General features: G+C 43.4%; 1 protein-coding gene across 2 annotated transcripts in view; it reads left to right on the forward strand.

The window, feature by feature from the left end:
• Positions 1–25,871, forward strand: part of ADAMTS12 (ADAM metallopeptidase with thrombospondin type 1 motif 12) — a 345,960-nt gene that overhangs the window by 241,327 nt on the left and 78,762 nt on the right. For both annotated transcript variants that reach the window (XM_038743882.1, XM_038743883.1), the window contains exons 14-16: positions 7,604–7,724; positions 9,409–9,653; positions 16,013–16,151. In XM_038743882.1, the coding sequence (XP_038599810.1) occupies positions 7,604–7,724; positions 9,409–9,653; positions 16,013–16,151 (505 nt within the window). The remainder of the gene's footprint in view (positions 1–7,603; positions 7,725–9,408; positions 9,654–16,012; positions 16,152–25,871) is intronic.

Consider the following 25,871-nt stretch of genomic DNA (forward strand, 5'->3'; position numbering starts at 1 on the left):
AGTGCCTTTTTTCTGGCACATCTGTTTATTATTATTATTATTATTATGTGCTGACTATGTGTCAAGCACTGGAGTAGATACAAGTGAATCAGGTTGGACACAGTCCTTGTTCCCTGGTGCTCGCAATCTAAGTAGGAGGGAGAACAAGTATTCCATCCCCATTTTACAGATGAGGAAACTGAGGCACAGAGACGTGGCTTGCTCAAGTTCACACAGCAGGCACCTGTCAGAGCTGGAATTAGAATCCAGGTCCTCTGACTCCTAGGCCTGTGCATTTTTTACTAATAATCTTGTAGAGCTCTGCATGCAGTAAGTGCTCAATAAATACGATTGAATGAATTATTAGCTTGATGCGTCAATTAGTTCAACAATATGTATTGAGCATTCATTGTGCGTAGAACACTGTACCAGGTGTGGTGGAGATTAGAGGTGGGATTATCAACCGTGGTATTTTGACCCAAAAGCTCTAGCTCAGATGTCATTCATCCACAATCAGGGTTTAACATAAATATCTGCGGGTCAGTGGACCAATCGACAGCTCCCCTAGAGAAGAATTCTGGGCCACTCTGGGCAGCATCTGGCCCTGAGTGACTCCTGATTTACCCAGAGAAATGAATCCGCTCACAGCCAGGTAGGATTGCTGAGACCATGAGAATAATGATGGATATAAGCAGAGGCATTTCCTCAACTCAAACATCTCCCTTCCCTTCTTTCTCAACCCCAGCTCCCACTTTCAAATATTCTTTGAGTCAGGCCAAAACATAAAAGGGCATCACTGTAGCAGAGGAGAAATGTGCTCGGCGAAATGTGATTTTAATTGCCACTCAGTCAATCGGTGATATGTTTTGAGTGCTATGTGAACAGAACTGTACTAAGTGCTTGGAAGAGGACTATGCAGTGGAATTAGCAAACACATTCCCAGCCCACAATGAGGCAGCATAGCCTAGTGAACAGAGCACGCTCCTGGAAGTCAGAAGGATCTGGGTTCTAATCTTGGTCTACCACTTGTCTGCTGTGTGACCTCAGGGCAAATCACTAACTTCTCTGTGCCTCAGTTGCCTGATCTGTAAATTGGGGATTAAGACTGCGTGGCACATGGATTTTGTCCAACCTGATTAGCACATATCTAACCCAGAGCTTAATGCAGTGTAGGACACACCCTAAGCACTTAACAAATAGCATTAAAAACAACAAAAACAAAAAAAAAATGAACTTACAGTCCAGAAGATGAGCTTACAGTTTGGAGGACCACCAGAGTTTAACCTTCTCTTGCCCTACCTTTGGACAGCCATGGGCTTCACAACCTCCCTCCACACTTCAGATGCCCTGGAAGTACCAGAATGGGCTCTTTTTTTCCTTTTTTTTTTTTTAACTGTTTGAATGGGAGAATCCATCATAGCATCAGCGTGGGCCACTACTGAGATATTAGAGCCCCAAGTGGGAGGTGAGAAAAAAACATACCCAAGGAAAGACTTCTAAAGCCAAGAATGGGTATACATAATTGTGCATTTTACAAGAATGTCAGCAAATCTTAGGGAGTTACTGGACAGAACTGGGTATAGTGGGGCCACTCTGAAAAACTTCTTGGGAGGAGATGAGTTGTTAGATTCTTGAAGTTGTAATGGAAGATGGTTTGGTGAAGAGGAGTGAGAAAGGCATTTTAAATAGAGGGTTGGTATGTGCAGTGAACGGAGGCAGAACCACTGTATATGCGGGTGTGACATTATTAGGGGATGTCAGCCCTAAATCCGGGCCGGAGGAGAAACTGGGAGCCACTTTGAGTCCCTGGAATCTGGTCAGCCTCTGCTGGGCCCTAAAGCCCTCTCTCCATCTCTCCCATTATTCTCATGCGGGTTTTGGGGTCCTGCTCAGGGCTATCCAAGTCTTTTGGGGCTTGCTGCAGGAAGCTCACAGACAAGGCACTCCTTCACACTCCTATGGCTCCTCAGTTCCATGTGTCACCCAAGCTCCCGAAGGTTCTCCTCCAGCCCCTACCAAAGGCAGACACCAAGATCTAAGACTTCGACAATATTTACTAGTTTCTTAACAATGTAACAGTGAAACAAATCTGGTTCAAACCACCTTTCCCTGAATCTTATACCTTCCCGCCCCAACTCGGCACCCTCTGAACTTCCCTGTAGGGATCCTGAGGTTCATATTCCTTCCCATTCTTCTCTAGGAGTATCCCATCTTGTGGTTTCACCCACTCAGAAAGAGGGTGTCCTCTCTCCCCCTGAAGGGCAGGGGCCTCATTCATTCAGAGTTCCAGTTGCTGGATCCCAAACTCCCGGGGTATCCCAACCATATTACAGGATCCTCACCAATTCCTCCCTGTGCCTTATGTCCACCCCAGGTCCATCACACGAGCTTTCCCTGTGTCCTTTTCTCCCAGGCACACAGCTCATAATCCTTGCCTCAGTATGGCTGAGGTGGTTCTTTCCTATCAGTGCTTAGAACAGTGCTTTGCACATAGTAAGCGCTTAATAAATGCCATTATTATTATTATTATTATTTACCCAGCCCCTCTACTTCTACCTGATTCCTTCTCTCTGATTGGCTTGGCTATGCAATTACATATCCCTCAGAGATGGAAGGGGCATCACAGAATGACTCTCCTGGCTTCCTCCTCCCTCTCCTGAGTGTGGGCACCAGAGAAACTGGTGATCACAGCAAGACAGTAAGCATGTTAACTTGGATGAAGATATAGAATTGTCCTTTGTATTTGAAGACAGTGCTGACGTTGGAAAGTTAAGAGGGGGGAGCTGAGGAAGGGCAAACATTTATCTGCCTTTTACAATGAAGTTTACAACACTGCTAGTCTGCGATTGAGTTTTCAGTCAGTGATTTTCTGGTTTTTGTCAAGATCTCATTCCACACAGAGCTGCAGTTGCTTGTGTGAACAATGTACCAAGTCCTTGAAATTTACACGGGATGTTTTTATTGTCCAACTCATGTTTTAGGTGGATGGAGGACTTTAGTGTAGTAGGGAGGATACCATATAGATTGTCAAATTTTCCAAATGAATGTGTATGCACCATTTGGCCTGAAATCAGTGGTGAGTTCCTTAAAATGATCTTAATCATTAAACCTTCAGGGGCCACTTGCAGAAAACCATTCAGTATTGGTAAAAACAGTCCTCTGAGTCCCTTCAGGATTCTGCCTGTGAGAGGGGGCTGAAGTGGTTGGAGGTAGGTGAGAGAAATGAGAATTATTCAGGCTATTTAGTGTTAATGTCATTTTTTTCTCTTTTTTTTTTCTCTTTGGAGAATTCATTCACCCTGAAAATTTTCATTCCTCTGAACAAAAGTCAGGAAGAGAAGACAACTTACTTTAGCGAGCCTGTCACAGAAATAATTATCCCCTTATCTAAGAACCTTAACCAAAATGATTATGATCATCATCATTAGTGGGTGGAACATTTACTGTGTGCCCAGTGCTGAACTGAGGTAAATAGAAGATAAATCAATCATTACATTGTCCATGATTCACAAGTGTTCCCAATCTAGGTGCAGGAAGACGGATTCAATCAGTTATACCACAACATGTTTTTTTATTACATGATTTGGACATAACACAGTGGAAGAATTAGGGACTGTTCTTCCCACCATCAAATCTGTTCTAGATATAGAACAATCTCCATGTTGGCACAAGTAGATCTGGGGTAAGAAGATGTTATCGATCAAAGTGTAATATGGCCACACTTCCCGGCTTCTGCCTCAGCTTTACTGAACCACAGAGTACCTTGTTTTTCTTTTTTGTGTTTTTGTGACTTCACAGTATGGACATTATCCAGGTTACAGTCATCCCATTGGTACATATAACTCGAACTTACAGTTACTCTAGTTTAGGACCTTACTCCAGGTTTTAGCCGCCCCCGTGTAATGTGCACAGATGTTTGCTGCCAAATAAAAAAATGGGAATTATAAAGTCCTGCATCAGTTAAAAAATGAAAATTAATTTATAAAAATGATTGAAGAACAAACTAATGGAGAGAGAACCTCAAAATGTACCAAAGAGGGCTTCAGGAGACAAGCCTGTGGTTCAGATGTATCAAGGAGATATCCCACCATTTTCCCAAGACCTACTCTTTCAGTCATTCAGACTCTGATTTCATTTCTCTTCCAGGTTGCCAGACAGATATTAGACAGATTCTTCACTAAAGTTGAAAAACCATTAAGGCAGTCAGCAGAACAAGTTTCACTGTTACAGAACTCCTCATTTAGTTAATGGTGTGTGTCACTGTGGTCCTAAAAAAACCATAATTGTTAATGGGATTTTAGTGATTTTTTTTCCTCAGAGATAGTGATAAGTGATAGTTAATGGGCACACACACAGCTCTCCAGCCTTCAGTACTCTCTTGGTTAGGAGAAGCAGCATGGCTCAGTGGAAAGAGCACGGGCTTTGGAGTCAGAGGTCATGGGTTCAAATCCCAGCTCTGCCAATTGTCAGCTGTGTGACTTTGGGCAAGTCATTTAACTTCTCTGGGCCTCAGTTACCTCATCTGTAAAAATGGGGATTAAGACTGAGCTGCCCGTGGGACAACCTGATCACCTTGTAACCTCCCCAGCTCTTAGAACAGTGCTTTGCACATAGTAAGCCCTTAATAAATACCTTTGTTGGGTAGGGACCATCTCTATATGTTGCCAACTTGTACTTCCCAAGCACTTAGTACACTGCTCTGCACACAGTAAGCGCTCAATAAATACGATTGAATGAATGAATAAATGCTATTATTATTATTATTATTATTAATGGAGATCATGAAGGCTACTCACTACTCAGCTGGCTAACTGCACAGAGCCTTTCAAATAAGTGGGTTGGGAGGAAATGATGGGGCAGTGTGTGGGGAAGAGGTCAACCATAAGGCAGTGGAATGACTTTGGGGTGAGGTAGGATCAGAGTGAAAATCTGTTAAGAAGGTGGGAATATATATGCCTATATATATGTATATATGTTTGTACATATTACTCTATTTTACTTGTACATATTTGTTCTATTTATTTTATTTGGTTTATATGTTTTGTTGTCTGTCTCCCCCTTCTAGACTGTGAGCCCGTTGTTGGGTAGGGACCGCCTCTATATGTTGCCAACTTGTACTTCCCAAGCGCTTAGTACAGTGCTCTGCACACAGTAAGCACTCAATAAATACGATTGAATGTAGTACAGTACTCTGCACTCAATAACTGCTCAGTAAGTACCTGGGAGAGTACCAGAGAATAAGTACGCGTGATCCCCGTTATCAAGGAGCTTATAACTAACAGGGGAGACACTTTAAAACAAATTATAAGTATGGGAAGCATACAAGCATAAAGATACACACATATATACTGTGGAGATGGGAGGTGGAATGAGTACTTCAGTGCATAATGGGTATGGACTCAAATGCATAGGTGTTGTATTAAGGAAAATGTTGGGGGGACGTTGGTTGGGGGTGAGAGATTAGTCAGGGAAGGCTCCCTGGAGGAATGTAATTTTATTAGGTCTTTATAAATAAGGACAGTAGGGAGGGAGGGAGAAACTGAGCAAGGGATAGACTGTGAGAGAGATGAAAGCATGACAGTGAGTAGGTTGATACTGGAGGAGTGCAGTGTGTGGGCTGGGTTGTAATGGGAGAGGAGAAGGATGTGGTGAAATGGTGAGTGAAATTCCTTTAATCCTGGCTCGCTCAATCCATGGGAGGGAAAATGGTACAGCAGTCATTCTCCACAGGGCAACCCGGAAGAGAAATGAAATCAGAGTCTGAATGACTGAAAGAGTGGGTCTTGGGAAAATGGTGGGATATCTCCATAATATATGCTTCAAGCGAAACAGTTCTCTAGTTCCTATAAACTAAACATTTAAATCACGTTCCTGAAAGAGGAAGAATCCCCAAATAACTGAGTTACCAGATTCTCTCTCCTGAAATGAAGGGAACAGCGCACACTCCCACCCGCAGAATGGGCCCTCTAAAATGTTTCCATTAGTCCAATATGGTTCAAATGCCAGTAGGTGGATGGGTAATTACATGCATTCACGCGCTTAGATATAGCGCCTAGAATTATCTTTTATAGTCGAAGATACCGCCATCTGACTACCTTAATTTTGATTTTCTCAACCTACTCAGTAATGGCAGGTGGTAGGAGCACATTGAATGAGAGTTGAACAAGAACCTTGTTAGCCCACCATGTGTACAGTTCATTTTCCTCTGGGGTCAGGTCATAGCCGTTCCTATTAGCCAGATAACTGTCACCCTCATGACTGCCACCAACCTTTGCACTCCCAGGGAAAAGTCTATGTTCCTCCAATTTTTAATCTCTCCTCAACCTGGAAAGATATTTCTAAATCACTTATTAATGAGGCAGGAGTCTTATCAGGTTGCAGGCACACCTTTGGCCGGATGACATCAGGACAGGATGCAAAGTCCCAGGGAATATGCTGCAGAAAGGTCATCCTAATATACGAGACTTAAACTTGACTTGTTCATAGAAGTTCTGAAAGCTTGACATTTTAGTTCCTCAGATTTATTGAAACTACTTTTGCCCTACTTTTTATTAAAAGATAAGTTTCTTTCCAATGCAGATTGATTTGTTCCAGCCATGAAATTAGTAAATGCCATAACAAATCAGGTATGAGTTGCTGGTTAACTTGTTTTGGCATATATTAATATTTACTATGCTGCTTACTATGCTACTCTACCTACTGAGGTAGGTATAATAATAATGATGGTATTTGTTAAGTGCTTACTATGTGCAAAGCACTGTTCTAAGCACTTGAATATAAGAGAAGCAGCGTGGCTTAGTATATGGGTTCTAATCCCGCCTCCACCACTTGTCTACTGTGTGACCTTGGGCAAGTCACAGAAGTTAACTTCTCTGTGCCTCAGTTACCTCATTGGTAAAATGGAAATTAAAAGTGTGAGCCCCACATGTATCTACCCCAGTGCTTAGAATAGTGCTTGGCACCATAGTAAGTGCTTAACAAATACCATTATTATTATTATTAGGATATAAGATAGTCATCTCACATGCAGTCCCTTTCCCATTTGGGGCTCCCATTCTTAAAGGAAAGGAGAGTAGATATTTTAATTTTGTGGCTCAATAATCAATCAATGATATTTATTGAGAGCTTACTGTGTGCAGAGCACTTAGCTGTGAGATCCTGAAGCTCCACAGCTCTTATAGATTTTTTTTGTCACCGTCTTTTTCTCTCATATCTTTGTTTCACCTATACTTATTTGTCAGTTGCCATCTTCCTGCTCCACTTTATTCTTAGGCATCAGAGACCATGTCTAGCTCTCATCCATGTACTTCTTTCCTGGTTCTTTTTTTGCAAACAGGTGTTGGAGAAATAGTACTACTCTTTCCCTTTATACCTAGAAAATGTGACCTGTAAAAAGGGAGGCAGTGGTAAACCACTTCCATATTTTTACCAAGAAAACTCTATGGATACACTACCAGAACAGTTGCAGATGGAGAGATGTGTCCATGGCGTCACTATGGTTCAGAGGCGACTCGACAGCTTAAGACAAAAAAAAAATAGTGGGACTGAAACACAAATGAAGTCAGTGGCTTTGAACAGTATCCGATGAACAAGTCACTGATCCTGAAATTCTCTTCTCTTTCAGATTGTCGGCTGTGATTATGAAATAGATTCCAATGCGACAGAAGATGGTTGTGGAGTCTGTTTGGGGGATGGTTCAGCCTGCCAGACTGTGAAGAGGATCTTCACCCAGAGTGAAGGGTTTGGTAAAGTAAAATAAGTGGAGGGTGAGGGCGACATGGGGAAAATGTATTAGTGTGGTTTTTGCTAGGACCCAATCTTTAAATATCAAGATAAACCTGTTTACTTGGGCCAGCCATGGGGGTGAATCCCAAGCTGCAGAAAACTATGAATGAAAACCCCTGGACATGTAAAGGTAATAGAAGGGCAGAGAGAGACTGTCCCAGCTGGCAACATGACGTAAACTACCCAAAATGGGCACTTAGTCAACCATGTTTAAACTGGTGCCGGCCCTTGGGATTCATTTGTTCATTCAATCATGTTTATTGAGTGCTTACTGTGGGTAAAGCACTGTACCAAGTGCTTGGGAGGGTACAGTATAACAACATACAGACACTTTCTTGCCCACAACAAACTCACAGTCTAGAAGGGTTGCAATCAGTTGAGATTAATAATAATAATAATGATGGTATTTATTAAGCGCTTACTATGTGCAAAACACTGTTCTAAGCGCTGGGGAGGTTACAAGGTGAACAGGTTGTCCCACGCGGGGCTCACAGTCTTAATCCTCATTTTACAGATGAGGTAACTGAGGCACAGAGAAGTTAAGTGACTTGCCCTAAACCACACAGCTGACAATTGGCAGAGCCGTGATTTGATCCCATGACCTCTGACTCCGAAGCCCGTGCTCTTTCCACTGAGCCACACTGCTTCTCATCCCTCACCCTTTGTAGCACTTGGGCTATGTGCTAAGTACTGGGTAGAATCAAGATAATGAGCTTGGACACAGTGCCCATCCCAGGCAAGTCTCATAGTCAAAGAAGTAGGGAGAGCAGGTATTTTACCCCTGAGGCACAGGTGTAACTTTCCTAAGATCACCCAGCAGGCCAGTGGCAGAGCTGAAATTAGAACCCAGATCTCCTCAGTCCCAGTGCATGCCTTTTTCATTAGGCCAGTACTACAGCTGAACCATGGCTAGTCCAAGGCCTAAGGTAGAATGGTTTGAATTGGGCAGCACACCGCCAAAAAGGTGGCCAGGACTATTTTCAGAGCCCATGTTGAGGAAACTCATGATGTTGTAGGGGATTTTTAAAAATTATTATTATTATTATTACTATTATTATCATTAGTATGTGTTAAGCACTTACTATGTGTCGAGCATTGTTCTAAGTGCCTGAGTAAATACAAGTTTTATCAGGTTGAACACAGCCCCTCTCCTACAGGGGGTTCACAGTATAAATAGGAGGGTGTAGGATTTAATCCTTATTTTACAGTTGAGGAAACTGAGGCTCAGAGAGATTAAGTGACTTGCCTTGGGTCACACAGCAAGCAATTGGCAAAGCCAGGATTAAGATCTAGGTCCTCTGACACCCAGGACCATACTGTTTCTACTAGACCATGCTGTTTCATGATGACAAGAATTCAGTAATAGTACCACTTTTCAATATTTGTTTTTCATCAGTCATATCTTTTCTCACTGCTTTTCTGGTTCATCAGGTTGCAAAGAATCTCTCAATTGAAGGTTTTTCCAAGGGAGGCCATAATCTTGGTCCTGTGTGTAAAGAGTCCTGAAAATTCACCATGGCTACCCTTCTCCATCCTTTAGGGCTGAGGGGCCAGAAGACAGGGGTCTTCAGAGAGACCTCTGAGATGTAGGAAACAGCCAGTAAAAATGGGGCCTCTCTTTATTCATCTGTTCCATCCCTCTAGGTTATGTGGACATTGGGCTGATCCCAAAAGGAGCCAGGGGCATCAAAGTTGAGGAAATAGAAGAAGCTGGAAATTTCCTGGCTGTGAGGAGCGAAGACCCAGAAAAGTATTACCTGAATGGGGGGTTCATTATCCAGTGGAATGGAGACTATAAACTTGCCGGGACGGTGTTTCAATATGACAGGAAAGGAGACCTGGAAAATCTGATTGCAGCAGGCCCCACCAACGAGTCAGTGTGGCTCCAGGTAATGTGTGAAGAACCATTGTGAAGGCGGAAATTGGGTGGGAACTTCCAGGTCTCATCTGGAGCCTTTTGGAGTGGGCGTGGTTGCTATTTTTTTTCATTTTGAGTATTGTGCCAAGGTGGCAGCAAGGATTTCAGAGGAGACGAGCAGGGGGAAGATTAGAGAAGCAGCGTGGTTCAGTGGAAAGAGCCCGGGCTTGGGAGTCAGAGGTCATGGGTTCTAATCCTAGCTCAGCCACATGTCTGCTGTGTGACCTTGGGCAAATCACTTAAATTCTCCGAGCCTGTTACCTTATCTGTGAAATGGGGATTAAGACTGTGAGCCCCATGTGGGACAACCTGATCACCTTATAACCACTCCCCCACCCCCGCGCTTAGAACAGTGCTTTACGCACACTAAGCGCTTAACAAATGCCATCATTATTATTTGGTTTGCCAACAGCCTAGAAAGCCGCCGTTTTGAGTCATTTCAAAATGACTCAAGGCTCTTCCCCACCATGGAGTTGACTTTTACGGTTAACACTTACAGAATAGTCGGAGAATTCTCCTCTCAACTGAGGTAGCAGAAAGGAAAATACAGCTTTTTTTTTTTCTTTTTTAGATACTGAACTCTGGAACTTGTTAGCTTTGGCTGTACAAAAGAGAAACTCCTGACCCTTTAAGCTAGCTCATAGCAAAGACACGTATCATTTTGGTTTGATCGTGTTGTCAACTGCAGGGACTAGGTCAGATTAAATGTTTTCCCATCACCATCTACATGTGAAATAAGCCCCAATTCATATTTCATTGTCACCCAGACAAGGGGAGCCCTTGTTAGCATAAGTATTGGGAAGATCCAGAGTTTCTTTCTATCCCCCAGCTGGTGTTGCTCCATATTTCTCTTCATTTTTGGCTCTTTGAATAAAATGCTATCATTCCTTCATTGAATAAGCTCCTTGTGGGCATGGAACTTGTCTACCAACTCTGTTATATTGTACTGTCTCAAGCACAGAGTACAGTGCTTTGCACAGAGTAAGCGCTCAATACCACTGATTGATTCAACAGTATTTTTATGGTATAGGTTAAGCACCTACTATTTGTCAGTTGCTGGAGTAGATACAATATCCATGTTCCACATGGGGCTTACAGTCTTACAATCCCTATTTTACAGATGAAGTTTCTGAGACACAGAAAAGTTAAATGATACCCAAGGTCACACGGCAGACAAGTGGCAGAGCTGGGATTAGAACCCAGGTCTGTGCACTATCCACTAGGCCAAGATGTTTCTCGAGTATTTATTGAGTGCTTCCTATATGCAAAGTTCTGTAATGAGTGCTTAGGCACTTTGGAGCCACAATGAAAGTAAAGAAAGAAAGAAACTCAAAGGGTCTTGAGAACAGCGATCATAATGCTATTCATTAAGCACTTACTGCGCACTAAGCACTGGCATAGATACAGGGTAATAAGATGATACCCAGTTCTTGTTCTGCTCTGGGCTCCACAATGGTAGACAGATATAAAGAGCAATAAAATGAATGGCAAATATAAATTACAGAGCCAAACATGTGTAATAAGATAAGCAAACAAACAGTTCTCGGTAGGAGTTCTTTGCTCCAGACAGACAGTCCTTAGTTACAAACAGCCACAGCCTCTTCAGAGAGCTAAAGGTTGGAGAGGCAAGGGAATGGGGTTTCTGGGGTGACTATTCTTCCACTCGGGGGGGTGATTGGCCTAGACAAATATCTGCAGACCCACAGTTACCTGTTCAGGGCCAGACAGAGACCCCAGATAGGATCCTACCTGGTAGGATTGAGAAGCAGTGTGGCTCAGTGGAAAGAGCACGGGCTTTGGAGTCAGAGGTCATGCGTTCGAATCCTGGCTCCGCCACATTCATTCATTCAATCGTATTTATTGAGCGCTTACTGCGTGCAGAGCACTGTACTTAGCGCTTGGGAAGTACAAGTTGGCAACACATAAAGACGGTCTCTACCCAAAAACAGGCTCACATGTCTGCTGTGTGACCTTGGGCAAGTCACTTAACTTCTCTGAGCCTCAATTACCTCATCTGTAAAATGGGGATTAAGACTATGAGCCCCACGTGGGACAACCTGATCACCTTGTATCCCCGCAGCGCTTAGAACAGTGCTTTGCACATAGTAAGTGCTTAACAAATGCCATTATTATTGTTATTATTATCATCACACTTGATCTGTGTGAATCTACCCTCATTTTACATCTGTCCAGAATTCATCTTTCCTTTCCCATTCTGGGGCCTAGCAAGCCTCAGTGAAGACTTGCTTCCTTATAGCTAATCTAAGGTCTTCATGATGCAGCTTATAACCATTTTGTCTTGTTCTCTCCTTAGTGAATAGTTAAATGAGATTAGTTTTTGGGCTGGGCAAAAGAAAAGGGAATCCAACTCTCATAGGGTATTGGAAATATCAACCTGGCTCCCAAATGAGTCATTGAAATGAGCTGTCATGCGTTTCCTCTGCTGTTTGAGTCATACTATTCGTACCACAATGCTCCATCTTAAATTGCTCCTCTTTGTTCTGAAATCATTTTAGAACCTTAGTTCTGCCCACCAAGAAGTTATCTTCCACCTCTGAAATCTTTACTCTTCCAGTTTCCATACAGCCAGGTTTCATCACCATATCAGCTGCTTTCTTGTGTGTTCATAATGCAGAGAAATCTGTGCTCCTCCTGCTGTTTAAGGAAGACCCAGGGGCAGCCATTATGCAAAGCTGCAGCTGGTCCCTTTATTGTGTATCTTGTTTCCTCTTCCCCCTCAGCCCCAAATCACTTTTAATCCAAAGATTAAATCCAAATCCAAAGACTTGTCCATCTGAGGACAAAACTATTTCTCCTCCCTTATTGACACCCATGCCCATCACCCCCGCCAGCTCTTCCGTACATTCAACTCCCTTCTCAGGCCCCCGGTTCCTCCCCCTCCTCCTTCCCTCACCCCCAACGATCTGGCCTCCTACTTCATTAACAAAATTAAATCCATCAGGTCCGACCTCCCCAAAGTCTCTTCCCCCCTTTCTCCAACCCCCCGGCTCTCAACACTCTCTGCTACTCTCCCATCCTTCCCAGCGGTATCCTCAGAGGAACTCTCCTTCCTCCTCTCAAGTGCTACTCCGGCCACCTGTGCTTCTGACCCCATTCCCTCTCATCTTATGAAATCTCTCGCTCCATCCCTTCTCCCCTCCTTAACTTCCATCTTCAACCGCTCACTCTCCACTGGTTCCTTCCCCTCTGCCTTCAAACATGCCCATGTCTCTCCCATCCTAAAAAAACCCTCTCTTGACCCCACCTCACCTTCTAGTTATCGTCCCATATCCCTCCTACCATTCCTTTCCAAACTCCTTGAACGAGTTGTCTACACGCGCTGCCTAGAATTCCTCAACAACAACTCTCTCCTCGACCCCCTCCAGTCTGGCTTCCGTCCCCTTCATTCCACGGAAACTGCGCTCTCAAAGGTCACCAATGACCTCCTGCTTGCCAAATCCAACGGCTCATACTCTGTCCTAATCCTCCTCGACCTCTCAGCTGCCTTTGACACTGTGGACCACCCCCTTCTCCTCAACACGTTATCTGACCTTGGCTTCACAGACTCCGTCCTCTCCTGGTTCTCCTCTTATCTCTCCGGTCGTTCTTTCTCAGTCTCTTTTGCAGGCTCCTCCTCCCCCTCCCATCCTCTTACTGTGGGAGTTCCCCAAGGTTCAGTGCTTGGTCCCCTTCTGTTCTCAATCTACACTCACTCCCTTGGTGACCTCATTCGCTCCCACGGCTTCAACTATCACCTCTACGCTGATGACACCCAGATCTACATCTCTGCCCCTGCTCTCTCCCCCTCCCTCCAGGCTCGCATCTCCTCCTGCCTTCAGGACATCTCCATCTGGATGTCCGCCCGCCACCTAAAGCTCAACATGTCGAAGACTGAGCTCCTTGTCTTCCCTCCCAAACCTTGTCCTCTCCCTGACTTTCCCATCTCTGTTGACGGCACTACCATCCTTCCCGTCTCACAAGCCCGCAACCTTGGTGTCATCCTCGACTCCGCTCTCTCATTCACCCCTCACATCCAAGCCGTCACCAAAACCTGCCGGTCTCAGCTCCGCAACATTGCCAAGATCCGCCCTTTCCTCTCCATCCAAACCGCTACCCTGCTAATTCAAGCTCTCATCCTATCCCGTCTGGACTACTGCACTAGCCTTCTCTCTGATCTCCCATCCTCGTGTCTCTCTCCACTTCAATCCATACTTCATGCTGCTGCCCAGATTATCTTTGTCCAGAAACGCTCTGGACATATTACTCCCCTCCTCAAAAACCTCCAATGGCTACCGATCAATCTGCGCATCAAGCAGAAACTCCTCACCCTGGGCTTCAAGGCTGTCCATCACCTCGCCCCCTCCTACCTCACCTCCCTTCTCTCCTTCTACTGCCCAGCCCGCACCCTCCGCTCCTCCACCACTAATCTCCTCACTGTACCTCGCTCTCGCCTGTCCCGCCATCGACCCCCAGCCCACGTCATCCCCCGGGCCTGGAATGCCCTCCCTCTGCCCATCCGCCAAGCTAGCTCTCTTCCTCCCTTCAAGGCCCTGCTGAGAGCTCACCTCCTCCAGGAGGCCTTCCCAGACTGAGCCCCTTCTTTCCTCTCCCCCTCGTCCCCCTCTCCATCCTCCCGTCTTACCTCCTTCCCTTCCCCACAGCACCTGTATATATGTATATATGGTTGTACATATTTATTACTCTATTTATCTATTTATTTATTTATTTTACTTGTACATTTCTATCCTACTTATTTTATTTTGTTGGTATGTTTGGTTCTGTTCTCTGTCTCCCCCTTTTAGACTGTGAGCCCACTGTTGGGTAGGGACTGTCTCTATGTGATGCCAATTTGTACTTCCCAAGCGCTTAGTACAGTGCTCTGCACATAGTAAGCGCTCAATAAATACGATTGATTGATTGATTGATTGATTGAGTCCCTCATTTTTCCATCAGATTGCTAGCCCCAAATATTTCCTCATATATCATTCTGTCTAGGAGGATCTTTGGTTACCGTATGATTACCTCATTTATTGAAGTGCCATTTACATTTTTTTTACCCAATGTTTTCTCTTTTGTTCAAACCAGAGTGCAAAGGCTAATGTGGGTTAAATCTTCTAGTGAAGGAGTATGGACCCAGGATTTTCCATTGGAGAGCCTTCCCTAGGATTAAATCTTCCACCCAAGAGTCATTCATTTATTCATTCAATCGTATTTATTGAGCACTTACTGTGTGCAGAGCACTGTACTAAGCGCTTGGGAAGTACAAGTTGGCAACATATAGAGACGGTCCCTACCCAACAACGGCCTCACAGTCTCGAAGCCCAGAGCTGCAGGGCTCCTACCCAAGAGTGCTTGGGTTTCCTCCCTGACTCTTGGAGGGATTCTTTCAATTGTATTTCAATCGTATTTACTGAGTGCTTACTCTAGGCAGAGCACTGTACTAAGCGCTTGGAAAGTACAGTACATTAGAGACAATCCCTTCCCAACAATGGGCTCACAGTCCAGAGGATGCCCGAAAATTTTCAAAGGGAGACAAGCTAATTTCCTGTCCTACAGCCAGAAATGGGGCCCAAGTATTGAGGCAACCTGATTTTGTTGTTGTCATTGTTCCGTATTGAGTGGCAAAAAATCAGGCATGCATATAATGTTGGAGGCCTTCGTGAGTCTGTGGAAGGGAAGCTAGTTAATATGTTCTTTGGATTTGGTCCCAGTGGAAAAAGAGATGGAAGTGAGTTCTAATCAGCTTGTGGGGAAAGTGTTTAGGACATTATATATATCTCTCTATTTTGAGTCACCTAGTGTGAGGCAAAAGCAGAGACTATGGATCAGCATTGCTGAATAGTTCTCACGATTTCCAAAATTTTGTGTGGGCCCATCCACAATTTGTCAATGACCCCTTCCTTCCTCTTCTAATCACACCCCACTCCCCAACAGATACCTGAATAAGAGATTAAAACCTAATTGAATGTTGGTGATGAAAATGGCCTGCCTGTAACAAATACTCAAAACACTAATTAAGGCCTAGTCAGAAGGTAATAGCAAGGAAGCTCAGGTTTATTAAATGTCTGTGGTTTATTCTGTAATTTCCTGTAAGCTCAGCTAGATTGTAAACTCCTTGAGGGCCACAGTGATGTTTCTTACCTCTCTGCTATAGTCTCATAAGTGTTTAGCATAGTGTCCTGCACATATTAGGTGCTCAGTAAATACAATTGTTGGGTTGATTGAAATCTGGTCAAAATAGCAAGGGAAGAAATGGAAGCCAGCCCATGTGTACTATTCATCCAAAGTTATGGTAGAGTTTAAAATGAGCACATATCTTTTGTCTTGCAGCTTCTCTTTCAGGTGAATAACCCCGGGATAAAATATGAGTACACAATTCGGAAAGACAGCCATGAAAACGACATTGAGAAGCCAGAGTACTTTTGGCAATATGGAAGCTGGACAGATTGCAGTGTAACATGTGGGACAGGTAAGACCTGACTCATTTCATCATCAGTGATATTTATTGAGCACTTATTGTGTGCAGAGCACTGTACTAAGGGCTTGGGAGAGTACAATATTATGGAATTAGTAGGCATGTACCGTGCCCACAAAGAGCCTACAGTCTGGAGAGAGTCTGTCTAGGCTCTTTTCTCTGTGAAACCCAAAATTACCCCCCATCCAGTGTTGTTTTGACCCAGCCCCAAATCAAAGAGGGCCATCAAATCTGAATTAACATTCCTGCATTCATCTACAGAATTGTACATATACAATGTGTATATGTCTGAAACTCCATTAGGTGGAGGAGAAAACCTGACTTGTATTATGTTCCCAAAGGTTCGTAGTTGAGAGCTCCTTACACTGCAGACGCTTAATGCAATGCTCTGCACACCATGGATTCTTGGTGCATCCTCTGCTCTCACAACTGCAACTGCATTTAGTTGGGCTAAACGTCTAAATGGCAGAATTAGTGCACTTTCTTCTGACTGTGTGAGCCAGTATAGCTGCAGCATGACGTGATTTAAAAAAGCAATTGTTTGTGTGTGCATGTGAATAATATCATTCATTTACTGTCATATTTATTGAGCACTTAGTGTGAGCATAGAACACAACTGTAACTAAGTTAGGCTAAATGTCTAAATGGCAGAATCAGTGCACTTTCTTCTGACAGTGTGAGCCAGTATAGATGTAGCATGAAAGGACAAAAAAAAGCAATTGTTTCTGTGTGCATGTGAATAATATCATTCATTCATTTATTCATATTTATTGAGCACTTAGTGTGAGCATAGAACTGTACTCAGTGCTTAGGAAAGTAGAAAATAACAATAAACAGGCACATTCCCTATCCTCATGGTAGGTACTAAAACACTATTTTTCCTTAATACAGGGTTCTGCAATAATGTAACCCTCTGTCCTAGGAGAACAGTCCATACTACTGCATGAATGAAAGCAGATGGACAGTTGAATATTGTAACGATGATATTTATTAAGCACTTACTGGGTGCTAAGCAGAGTGCTAACCACTCAGAAGATAATCTAATTGATTGGTTCCTGTCCCTCATGAGACTCTTGCCCAGAAAAGATTCAATTCTAAGCTTTTTAAGCTTCTAGGTTAAACAAGCAAATTCCATGACATGGCATAGAGTTAGAAAAATCAGCACAAATCAGTATTCAATAAATACTTGTGAGTGGATGAATTGATTGAATGCTTCTGTAAATTTAAAAATAGTGATGTGAGATTAATTATAGATGATAACTCCAAAGATAGGTGGATGATAGTTAGAAATTTGCAATCTATATTAGGTATGAATGTTTCCTTTTCTGGGCATTTGATCAATAAATGGTATTTACTGAGAACTTACTGTGTGCTGAGCACTGTATAAGGCACTTTGGAGAGTACAGTACATCAGATCTGGTAGACACTTTCCCCACCCTCAGAGAGCTCACAGTTTAAAGGGAAAAACAGACATTAAAATAAATAACTAATGGGAGATTGGGAGAGTATAAGACAATGTAAGCTCGCTGTGGGCAGGGAACATATCTACCAACTCTGTACTCTCCCAAGCTCTTAGTACAGTGCTCTGCAGACAGTAAGCACTCAATAAATACCATTGACGATATTGATGTGTATGTCAGTGCTGTGGGCCTGGGGGTGAGGAGAATATCAAGTGGTTAAGGGATAAGTCTTCCAGTGTATAGGCAACATAGAAGAGAGAACAAATAGTGTTTGGAAAAAATCATTGCTGGAATTAATGCTGCTTATTACAAACACAGTTTTAATTCATCCTATACTTTGTTCCTTGAGTATGTGAGTTAATAACCAGAGATAAGGCAATTTCATCCTACAAAATGTTTAGCTGATACTGTGATAATGATAATATCTGATAATGTTAATGATACTGTGAGCTCAATTCTGATTATCAGCTCTGATTATCAGCTCAATAGTTGATAATGTTAATGATACTGTGAGTTCAATTCTCCCCCTTGAGCTTGGGGATAATTGGGGGCCTAGTGAGTTCCTTCCCAGGCTACGAGAGGGGAAATGAGACTCTCTCCGCTTTTATTCTTCCCAGTTCCCCAGTGCAGATGGAGTATCAGACAGCTGCCCTCTTATACCTGTGTTTTTGCTGAACAGTTTTGACACAGTTCTCCCCATGTAAACCAAGAAAGTGTACCTTTTGGAGTTCTGTGAAAAGTCTTTGAAAGTGAAGAATCTAAAGTTGGAAAATAGCACGGTCCTGGGAGTCAGAAGGTCACGGGTTCTAATCCTGGCTCTACCTCTTGTCTGCTCTGTGACCTTGGTCAAGTCTTCTCCTCTCCATTCCTCTCCTCATTTCTCTCCTGGACCCCCTCCTATCTGGCTTCTTTCCCCTTCACTCCACTAAAATCGTCCTCTCAAAGGTCACTAATCACCTTCCTCTTGCCAAATCCAAATGCCCCAACTCCATGTTAATTCTCCTCGACCTCTCAGCTGCCTTTGACACTGTGGACCTCCCCCTTCTCCTGGATATGTTATGCAACCTTGGCTTCACTGACTCTGTCCTCTCCTGCTTCTCCTCATCTCTCGGGCCATTCATCCTCAGTCTTCTTCATGGACTCCTCCTCTGCCTCTCACCCCCCTAACTTGGGGGTCCCTCAAGGTTCAGCTCTCAGTCCCCTTCTAATCTCCATCTAAGTTCATTCCCTTGGTGAACTCATTCGCTACCACAGATTCAACTACCATCTCTATGTGGATGATACCCAAATCTACATCTCCTCCCCTGATCTCTTGTCCTTTCCCCAGGCTTGCATCTCCTCCTGCCTTCAAGACATCTCTACTTGGATGTTCTCCCATCAACTCAAACTTAACATGTCCAAAACAGAGCTCCTTATTTTCCCACCCAAACCCTGCCCTCTCCCGGACTTTCCCATCACCGTAGATGGCACCACCATCCTTCCCTTCTCACAAGCCTGTAACCTTGGCATTATTCTTGACCCTGATCTCTCATTCAACCCACATTTTCAATCTGTCACCAAATCCTGTCAGTCTCACCTTCACAACATCACTAAAATCTGCCCTTTCCTCTCCACGTTAATACGATCACTCATCCTATCCCACCTAGATGACTGCATCAGACTCTTTTCTGACCTCCCAACCTCCTGCCTTTCCCCACTTCTATCCATGTTTCACTCTGCTGCCCGGATCATCTTTCTACAGAAACGTTCATGGCATGTCACTCCCCTCCTCAGAAATCTCCAGTGGTTGCCTATCCACCTCCAAATCAAACAAAAACTCCTCACAACTGGCTTTAAAGCTGTCCATCACCTCGCCCCCTCCTACCCTACTTTTCCTCATCTCCCACACCCTTGTGCGTTGCCCTGACTTGCTCCATTTGCTCTTCCCCCTCTCCCTGCCCCACAGCACTTATGTGTATATCTATAGTTCAATTTATTTATATTGATGTCTGTTTATCTGTATCAATGTCTGTCTCCTCCCCTCTGGACTGTGAGCTCATTGTGGGCAGGGATTGTCACTCTTTATTGCTGTATTGTACTTTCCCAAGTGCTTAGTACAGTGTTCTGCACACAGTGAGTGCTCAGTAAATATGACTGAATAAATGAAAGTCACTTCTCTGCTAAGGACTTCAGTTCCCTCATCTGTAAAATGGGTATTGAGACTGCGAGTTCCACATGGGACAGGGACTGCTTCCAAACCCAATTTGCTTGAATCCACCCCAGCGCTTGGTACAGTGCCTGGCATATAGTAAGTACTTAACATTCATTCATTCAATCGTATTTATTGAGCACTTACTGTGTAGGCCTTCCCAGACTGAGCCCCCTTTTTCCTCTCACCCTCCATCCCCCACCGCCCTACCTCCTTCCCCTCCCCACAGCACCTGTATACATGTTTGTACAGATTTATTACTCTATTTTACTTGTACATATTTACCATTCTATTTATTTTGTTACTGATGTGCATCTAGCTTTACTTCTATTTATTCTGATGTCTTGACACCTGTCCACATGTTTTGTTTTGCTGTCTGTCTCCCCCTTCTAGACTGCGATCCCATTGTTGGGTAGGGACTGTCTCTGTATGTTGCCAACTTGTACTTCCCAAGCGCTTAGTACACCTGTCCCTCTCACCTGTCCCGCCATCGACCCCCGGCCCACGTCATCCCCCGGGCCTGGAATGCCCTCCCTCTGCCCATCCGCCAAGCTAGCTCTCTTCCTCCCTTCAAGGCCCTGCTGAGAGCTCACCTCCTCCAGGAGGCCTTCCCAGACTGAGCCCCTTCTTTCCTGTCCCCCTCGTCCCCCTCTCCATCCCCCCATCTTACCTCCTTCCCTTCCCCACAGCACCTGTATATATGTATATATGGTTGTACATATTTATTACTCTATTTATTTATTTATTTATTTATTTTACTTGTACATTTCTAGCCTACTTATTTTATTTTGTTGGTATGTTTGGTTCTGTTCTCTGTCTCCCCCTTTTAGACTGTGAGCCCACTGTTGGGCAGGGACTGTCTCTATGTGATGCCAATTTGTACTTCCCAAGCGCTTAGTACAGTGCTCTGCACATAGTAAGCGCTCAATAAATACGATTGATTGATTGATTGATTGAAAGCCATTAGAGGTTGTTGGTGAGTGGGGAGACATGAACTGAATGCTTTTGCTGACTAAATGTGGCAGCCCCACTTTTTCCCCTTGTGTATCCTTCTCTCTCTCAATTTCCTCCCTCCAACTTCACTTCTCCCCCATCCTTATCACTATCCCTTGTCATTTGGTAAATCCAGTGAATTATCTGAGTGGCTTCTATGCACAGAACAGCATGTTGAACACCTACTATGTGCAGAGCACTCTACTGGGCACTTGGGAGGCAACAGTAAAAGTAAATGTCACAGTCCCTGCCCTTGAGGTACTTAAAATCTAATGAAGGAGTTTACGTTCTGATTTTTTCAAAGACTCAGAGATTCTGTCTCTGATTCTTCAGTTCCCTTCCCTCCAGCCTAAAGAATGAATCAAAAGCCTGGGGCAAGAGGATCTGTAAAGGCATGATTCTCTTAATACCTTTGTCTTTCTCACCTCTCCATAGTCACATGGGCTGTAATGAGATTGTTTTTAAGTTTTTGCTGTATTGGTGAGGGACTGGTTGAATTTTGCCCTTTTAACTGTATTTCAAATGGCTCTGTCCTTGGTGCCCGTTAAGGCAACAGGCCTTAACATAAATTGGTCATGTTATTTTGGCCTAACCTTCATATTCCCGAAGCCGTGATATTTACTCAAGTATGAAAAGCTTAATGCCAGTGTGGGGCAATCTGGAGAATTTCCTAGTTTCCACCTTGAAGTGATTGTTTAAGCATGGCCCAAGTTAGGGAGAGAGGAAGAACAGAGATATGAAGGAAAAGACTTCAAAGATGTAGTAACCACTGCTTGCTCCAAAATGGGGAGACAGAGAGAATCCAAAGAAAGAAGAAAATGGGAGGGTGAGGAAAGGGAGAAGGGAAGATAGGTGTTTTTGTCTGGCTGATATCTGCCTGGACAGGTTTTTGATGATGATGATGGTATTTGTTAAGTGCTTACTATGTGCAAAGCACTGTTCTAAGCGCTGGGGGGATACAAGGTGATCAGGTTGTCCCACGTGGGGCTCACAGTCTTAATCCCCATTTTACAGATGAGGGAACTGAGGCACGGAGAAGCTAAGTGACTTGCCCAAAGTCACACATCTGACAGTTGGCGAAGCTGGGATTTGAACCCATGACCTCTGACTCCAAAGCCCGTTCTCTTTGCACTGAGCCATGACTGATTTTCCCTAATTGATGTCCAGCTTTGGATTTTCCCAACTCTGCTAGACAGACATCAATTCGGTTTAAGGTTTGAACTCTCCCCATTTCAAAATCAAGGGCTCATCGCTCCTCTCTTAGGGACCAAGGGAAATGAAGGGCACAATCTGGAGATCACTGCTGAGATGCTCTCCCTGCCTGCTATCCCATCTTTGGGCCTGCCCAGGCCCCTTCATCTCGGAACTCGGCTGGAATCCATCTCCACTTTTGTCTCTGTGCTTAGAGGTGCAGGGGAGGGAGAACTAGGGGAACAGAGTTGACACTACTCGGGCGCTTTCCCCAGCACTATTGGAGTGAAGCCAAACTGTTTAATAGATCCTGTCATTCAACCTATTCTTCACTGCCAAACTTGAGGGTCCTGAATTTGGTGTTGAAATGCACTTCCAAACCACTGTAAAATTCTTCCTAATCAATAGGTTCCGAGCATTTTCGTTTGTGACTTAGTGTCTGTAGTGCAGTACTGTACATGGTAACTGAGCCCTCTACTGCCTAATGAAAATACGACAACTTTTTCCGTCTCTCTTTTCCATTTGTGGATTTTAGCAGTGCTACAGTTGATTTTTCTACTTCTTCCCATCATGGACATTTTTTTCAACTCTCCCCACTCCTGCTGTCATTCTTGTAGGACTCAGTCTTCCTCTGGGCCTTTTATCCACTGGCCCGGTTTCATTTATCTACCTCTTTCTTCTTTTTCATTCCCTTCATCATCATCATCAATCGTATTTATTGAGCGCTTACTGTGTGCAGAGCACTGTACTAAGCGCTTGGGAAGTACAAGTTGGCAACATATAGAGACAGTCCCTACCCAACAGTGGGCTCACAGTCTAAAAGTCTTCAGACCTTAACAGTTTTCTTCTAGCATTTATTTTAGTAGCCTTCTATTTTTATTTTTGCATTTAGCTCTTTCATTCATTACTCTTTTGGGGGGAGTAAAACCAAATCTCCTATATTAGTCAATAACAATGGTAGGCCAAGTAGACAAGGAAGAATAACAAGGATATAATCTCTCTGGGTTTTAGCTCATTGTAGGCAGGAACTATGTCTACCAACCCTGTTGGATTTGTTATATTGTACTTTCCCACGTGTTTAGTACAGTCCTCTTCACACTATAAACACTCAACAAATGATTGATAGAGAATCAGAAGCAAGTAATAATAATAATAATTCCTGTGTTTGTTAAACGTTTACTATGCACCAGGCATTGTACTAATTGTTGGGATGGATACAAATTAACCAGGTTGGACACTGTCCATGTCCCACACGGGGCTGACAGTCTAAATCCCCATTTTTCAGATGAGGTAATTGAGGCACAGAGAAGTCAAGTGACTTGCTCAAGGTCACATAGCAGACGTGGTGGAGCTGAAAGTAGAACCCAGGTCCTTCTGACTCCCACTAGGCTAAGCATTTAACAAATGCCATTTTTTATAAAATGGAAGGGGGAGGTGCCTGTTGGCAAAGGTCAACAGTTTGAAAAGCAAATGCTGTGAAGTAAGATTAAAAAAATTGGAGTTGTTTATCCTAGAGACGGAAAGGCTCATGGAAGATTTGATAATTGTCTTTAAATTATATGAAGGTGCTTTCATGGAAACAATGTTGATCAGTTGGTTTTCCTTCTGTTACTTGAACAGGGAGATATGGGCTTAAATTAAAATCAGGCAAGATTTATGTTGGGCATAAATAATAATAATGGTATTGAGCACTTACTATGTGCAGAGCACTGTACTAAGTACTTAAGAGCTTTTCTTGACTACTAAAGAATAAACCGATAATAAGAGAGTCTGAGGAGTGTCTAATAATATTGCATATTATATTGTTTTGTGGTATAAATTCTAAATATTATACAGAATCAATTATATATAATTTATTTATATGAATATTTGTCTCTCCCTCTAGACTGTAAGCTCATTAAGGGCAGGGAGTGAGTCTGCTAATTCTGTTGTGCTCTCCCAAGTGCTTAGTACAGTGCCCTGCACATAGTAAGTACTCAATAAATACCATTGATTGATTGCTTGCTCTGCACACAGTCCACAGTCACTAAATACCATTGGTGGTGATGAAGAGAGCACCTAGATTAGAAAGTTTCCTGAAGGTGGGTAGCTGGGCCAGATGTCCCATTGAGATACCTTCCAGCTCTCTGATTTTAAGATTTTCTGAGTCTTCCATTTATCTTCCTGAGAGATATCAGTTTGTCTACTCTATTGCTCATTTGCTTATCAAGCACAGTCTTGGTCTTTCTTCCAGCAAGGACAGTGAACTCAGCTTTATCGAAGAGTTCATGTCTGTTTTCAGTTTTTCCTTTCTTCTAAAGACAAAGAGAATATTCTCCCTAACATTTAAAAGACCAGATTTAGATTCATTTCCTTGAGAAAAATGGGAGGGCCATAACATCTATTTGTGTTAATTATATGCCTTTATTTCCAGTGTACATATTTTTTACTGGCTATTTCTTCAGGACATTGTAATGCCAGTTAGTTAAATCGCTGTTTTCTCATTCACTGATGAAGTCCTTATATTTAATTGGATCTTTGAAACAATCTAGTCCAAATAAAGTTGTCTGCTGCCTGTGTTTTAAGTTAAGTGGCATAACAGGCAAATGAGACGAATGATGAACAGTTTCATTTTCTTGACACATTTTCTTTCCTATTCCATATCTGGCATACAGAGGCACTTGCAGTTCCATCTGCCATTATTATCAGCAAATAGTACTTATTAATATCCATATGTGCATGATATTGTTCCAACCTCTGTACAGAAGGAAAACAGAAAGGGCCCTACCCCTTCCCCATCCATCATTAGCATTCCTGAGCACTTACCATAGATAGACATACCATAGATTGAGAAGCAGCATGGCTTATGGAAAGAGCACAGAATTCGGAGTCAGAGGTCATGGGTTCTAATACCCGCTCTGCCGCTTGTCAGCTGTGTGACTTTGGGCAAGTTACTTCACTTCTCTGTGCCTCAGTTCCCTCATCTGTAAAATGGGGATGGAGACTGTGAGCCCCATGTGGGACAACCTGATTACCCTGTATCTACCCCAGCGCTTAGAACAGTGCGTGGCACATAGTAAGCGCTTAACAAATACCATCATTATTATTATTATAGAGCACTATGCAAAGTATTTAGGAGAATGCAATCGAAGTGTCAGACACATCTCTGCCCACAAGGAGCTTATAATCTCATGACTGGTTGGCACAAATGATTTACAAACAGTGGGAGCAGGAGGAAAAACAGTGATGTGATTGGAAGTAGAGTATGGTAGGATGAAATGGATTAATAAGTGACTAAGCATGAAAATCAATGTCTACACGTAATGCTAATGGCGACTGTGGAGATGACCCAACTAGGGTGGTGGAAATTAATTGGGAAAAACTTCCATCTGGAAAGGGGATTTCAGGAGGATTCTGTAGAAAAAGAGACATGTGGAATGGCAGATTTTCAAGGAAAGGTAGTTTCAGGGAGGGGCAAGGGTGAGCACAGGATCAGAGGTGGGAAATGTTAAAAGTAGAGCACAGTCAGATGAACTTGAGAAATGCAAAGAGTGTGACCTGAAGAACAGTGGGTGACAACAGCAAAAATGGAAGAAGGAGTGAGTTGGGAGAGAGTCTTAAAGTCAACAGTAAGAAGTGTCTGTCTGTTGTGGGGGGATGTGAATAGCACTTGGAGATGTTTTGAAGAACGGAGAGAATGCACTAAAAGATGTCTTAGAAAGATAATTTAGACAGTTGACTATAGATTAGAATGAAGAGAGGAGAGGTTGGAGACAGGGAGACCAGTGAGGAAGCTGACATCCAGGCAGGAGATGATGAGAAATTGAGCCACGGTGGTGGCTGTTTGGAGAGAGAAATGGTCTGACCTGGTGAGTATTATGCAGGAAAAAGACAGAAAAACTG

This window comes from Tachyglossus aculeatus, chromosome 3, assembly GCF_015852505.1.
Source record: "Tachyglossus aculeatus isolate mTacAcu1 chromosome 3, mTacAcu1.pri, whole genome shotgun sequence".
In the NCBI taxonomy this organism is placed as follows: domain Eukaryota; kingdom Metazoa; phylum Chordata; class Mammalia; order Monotremata; family Tachyglossidae; genus Tachyglossus; species Tachyglossus aculeatus.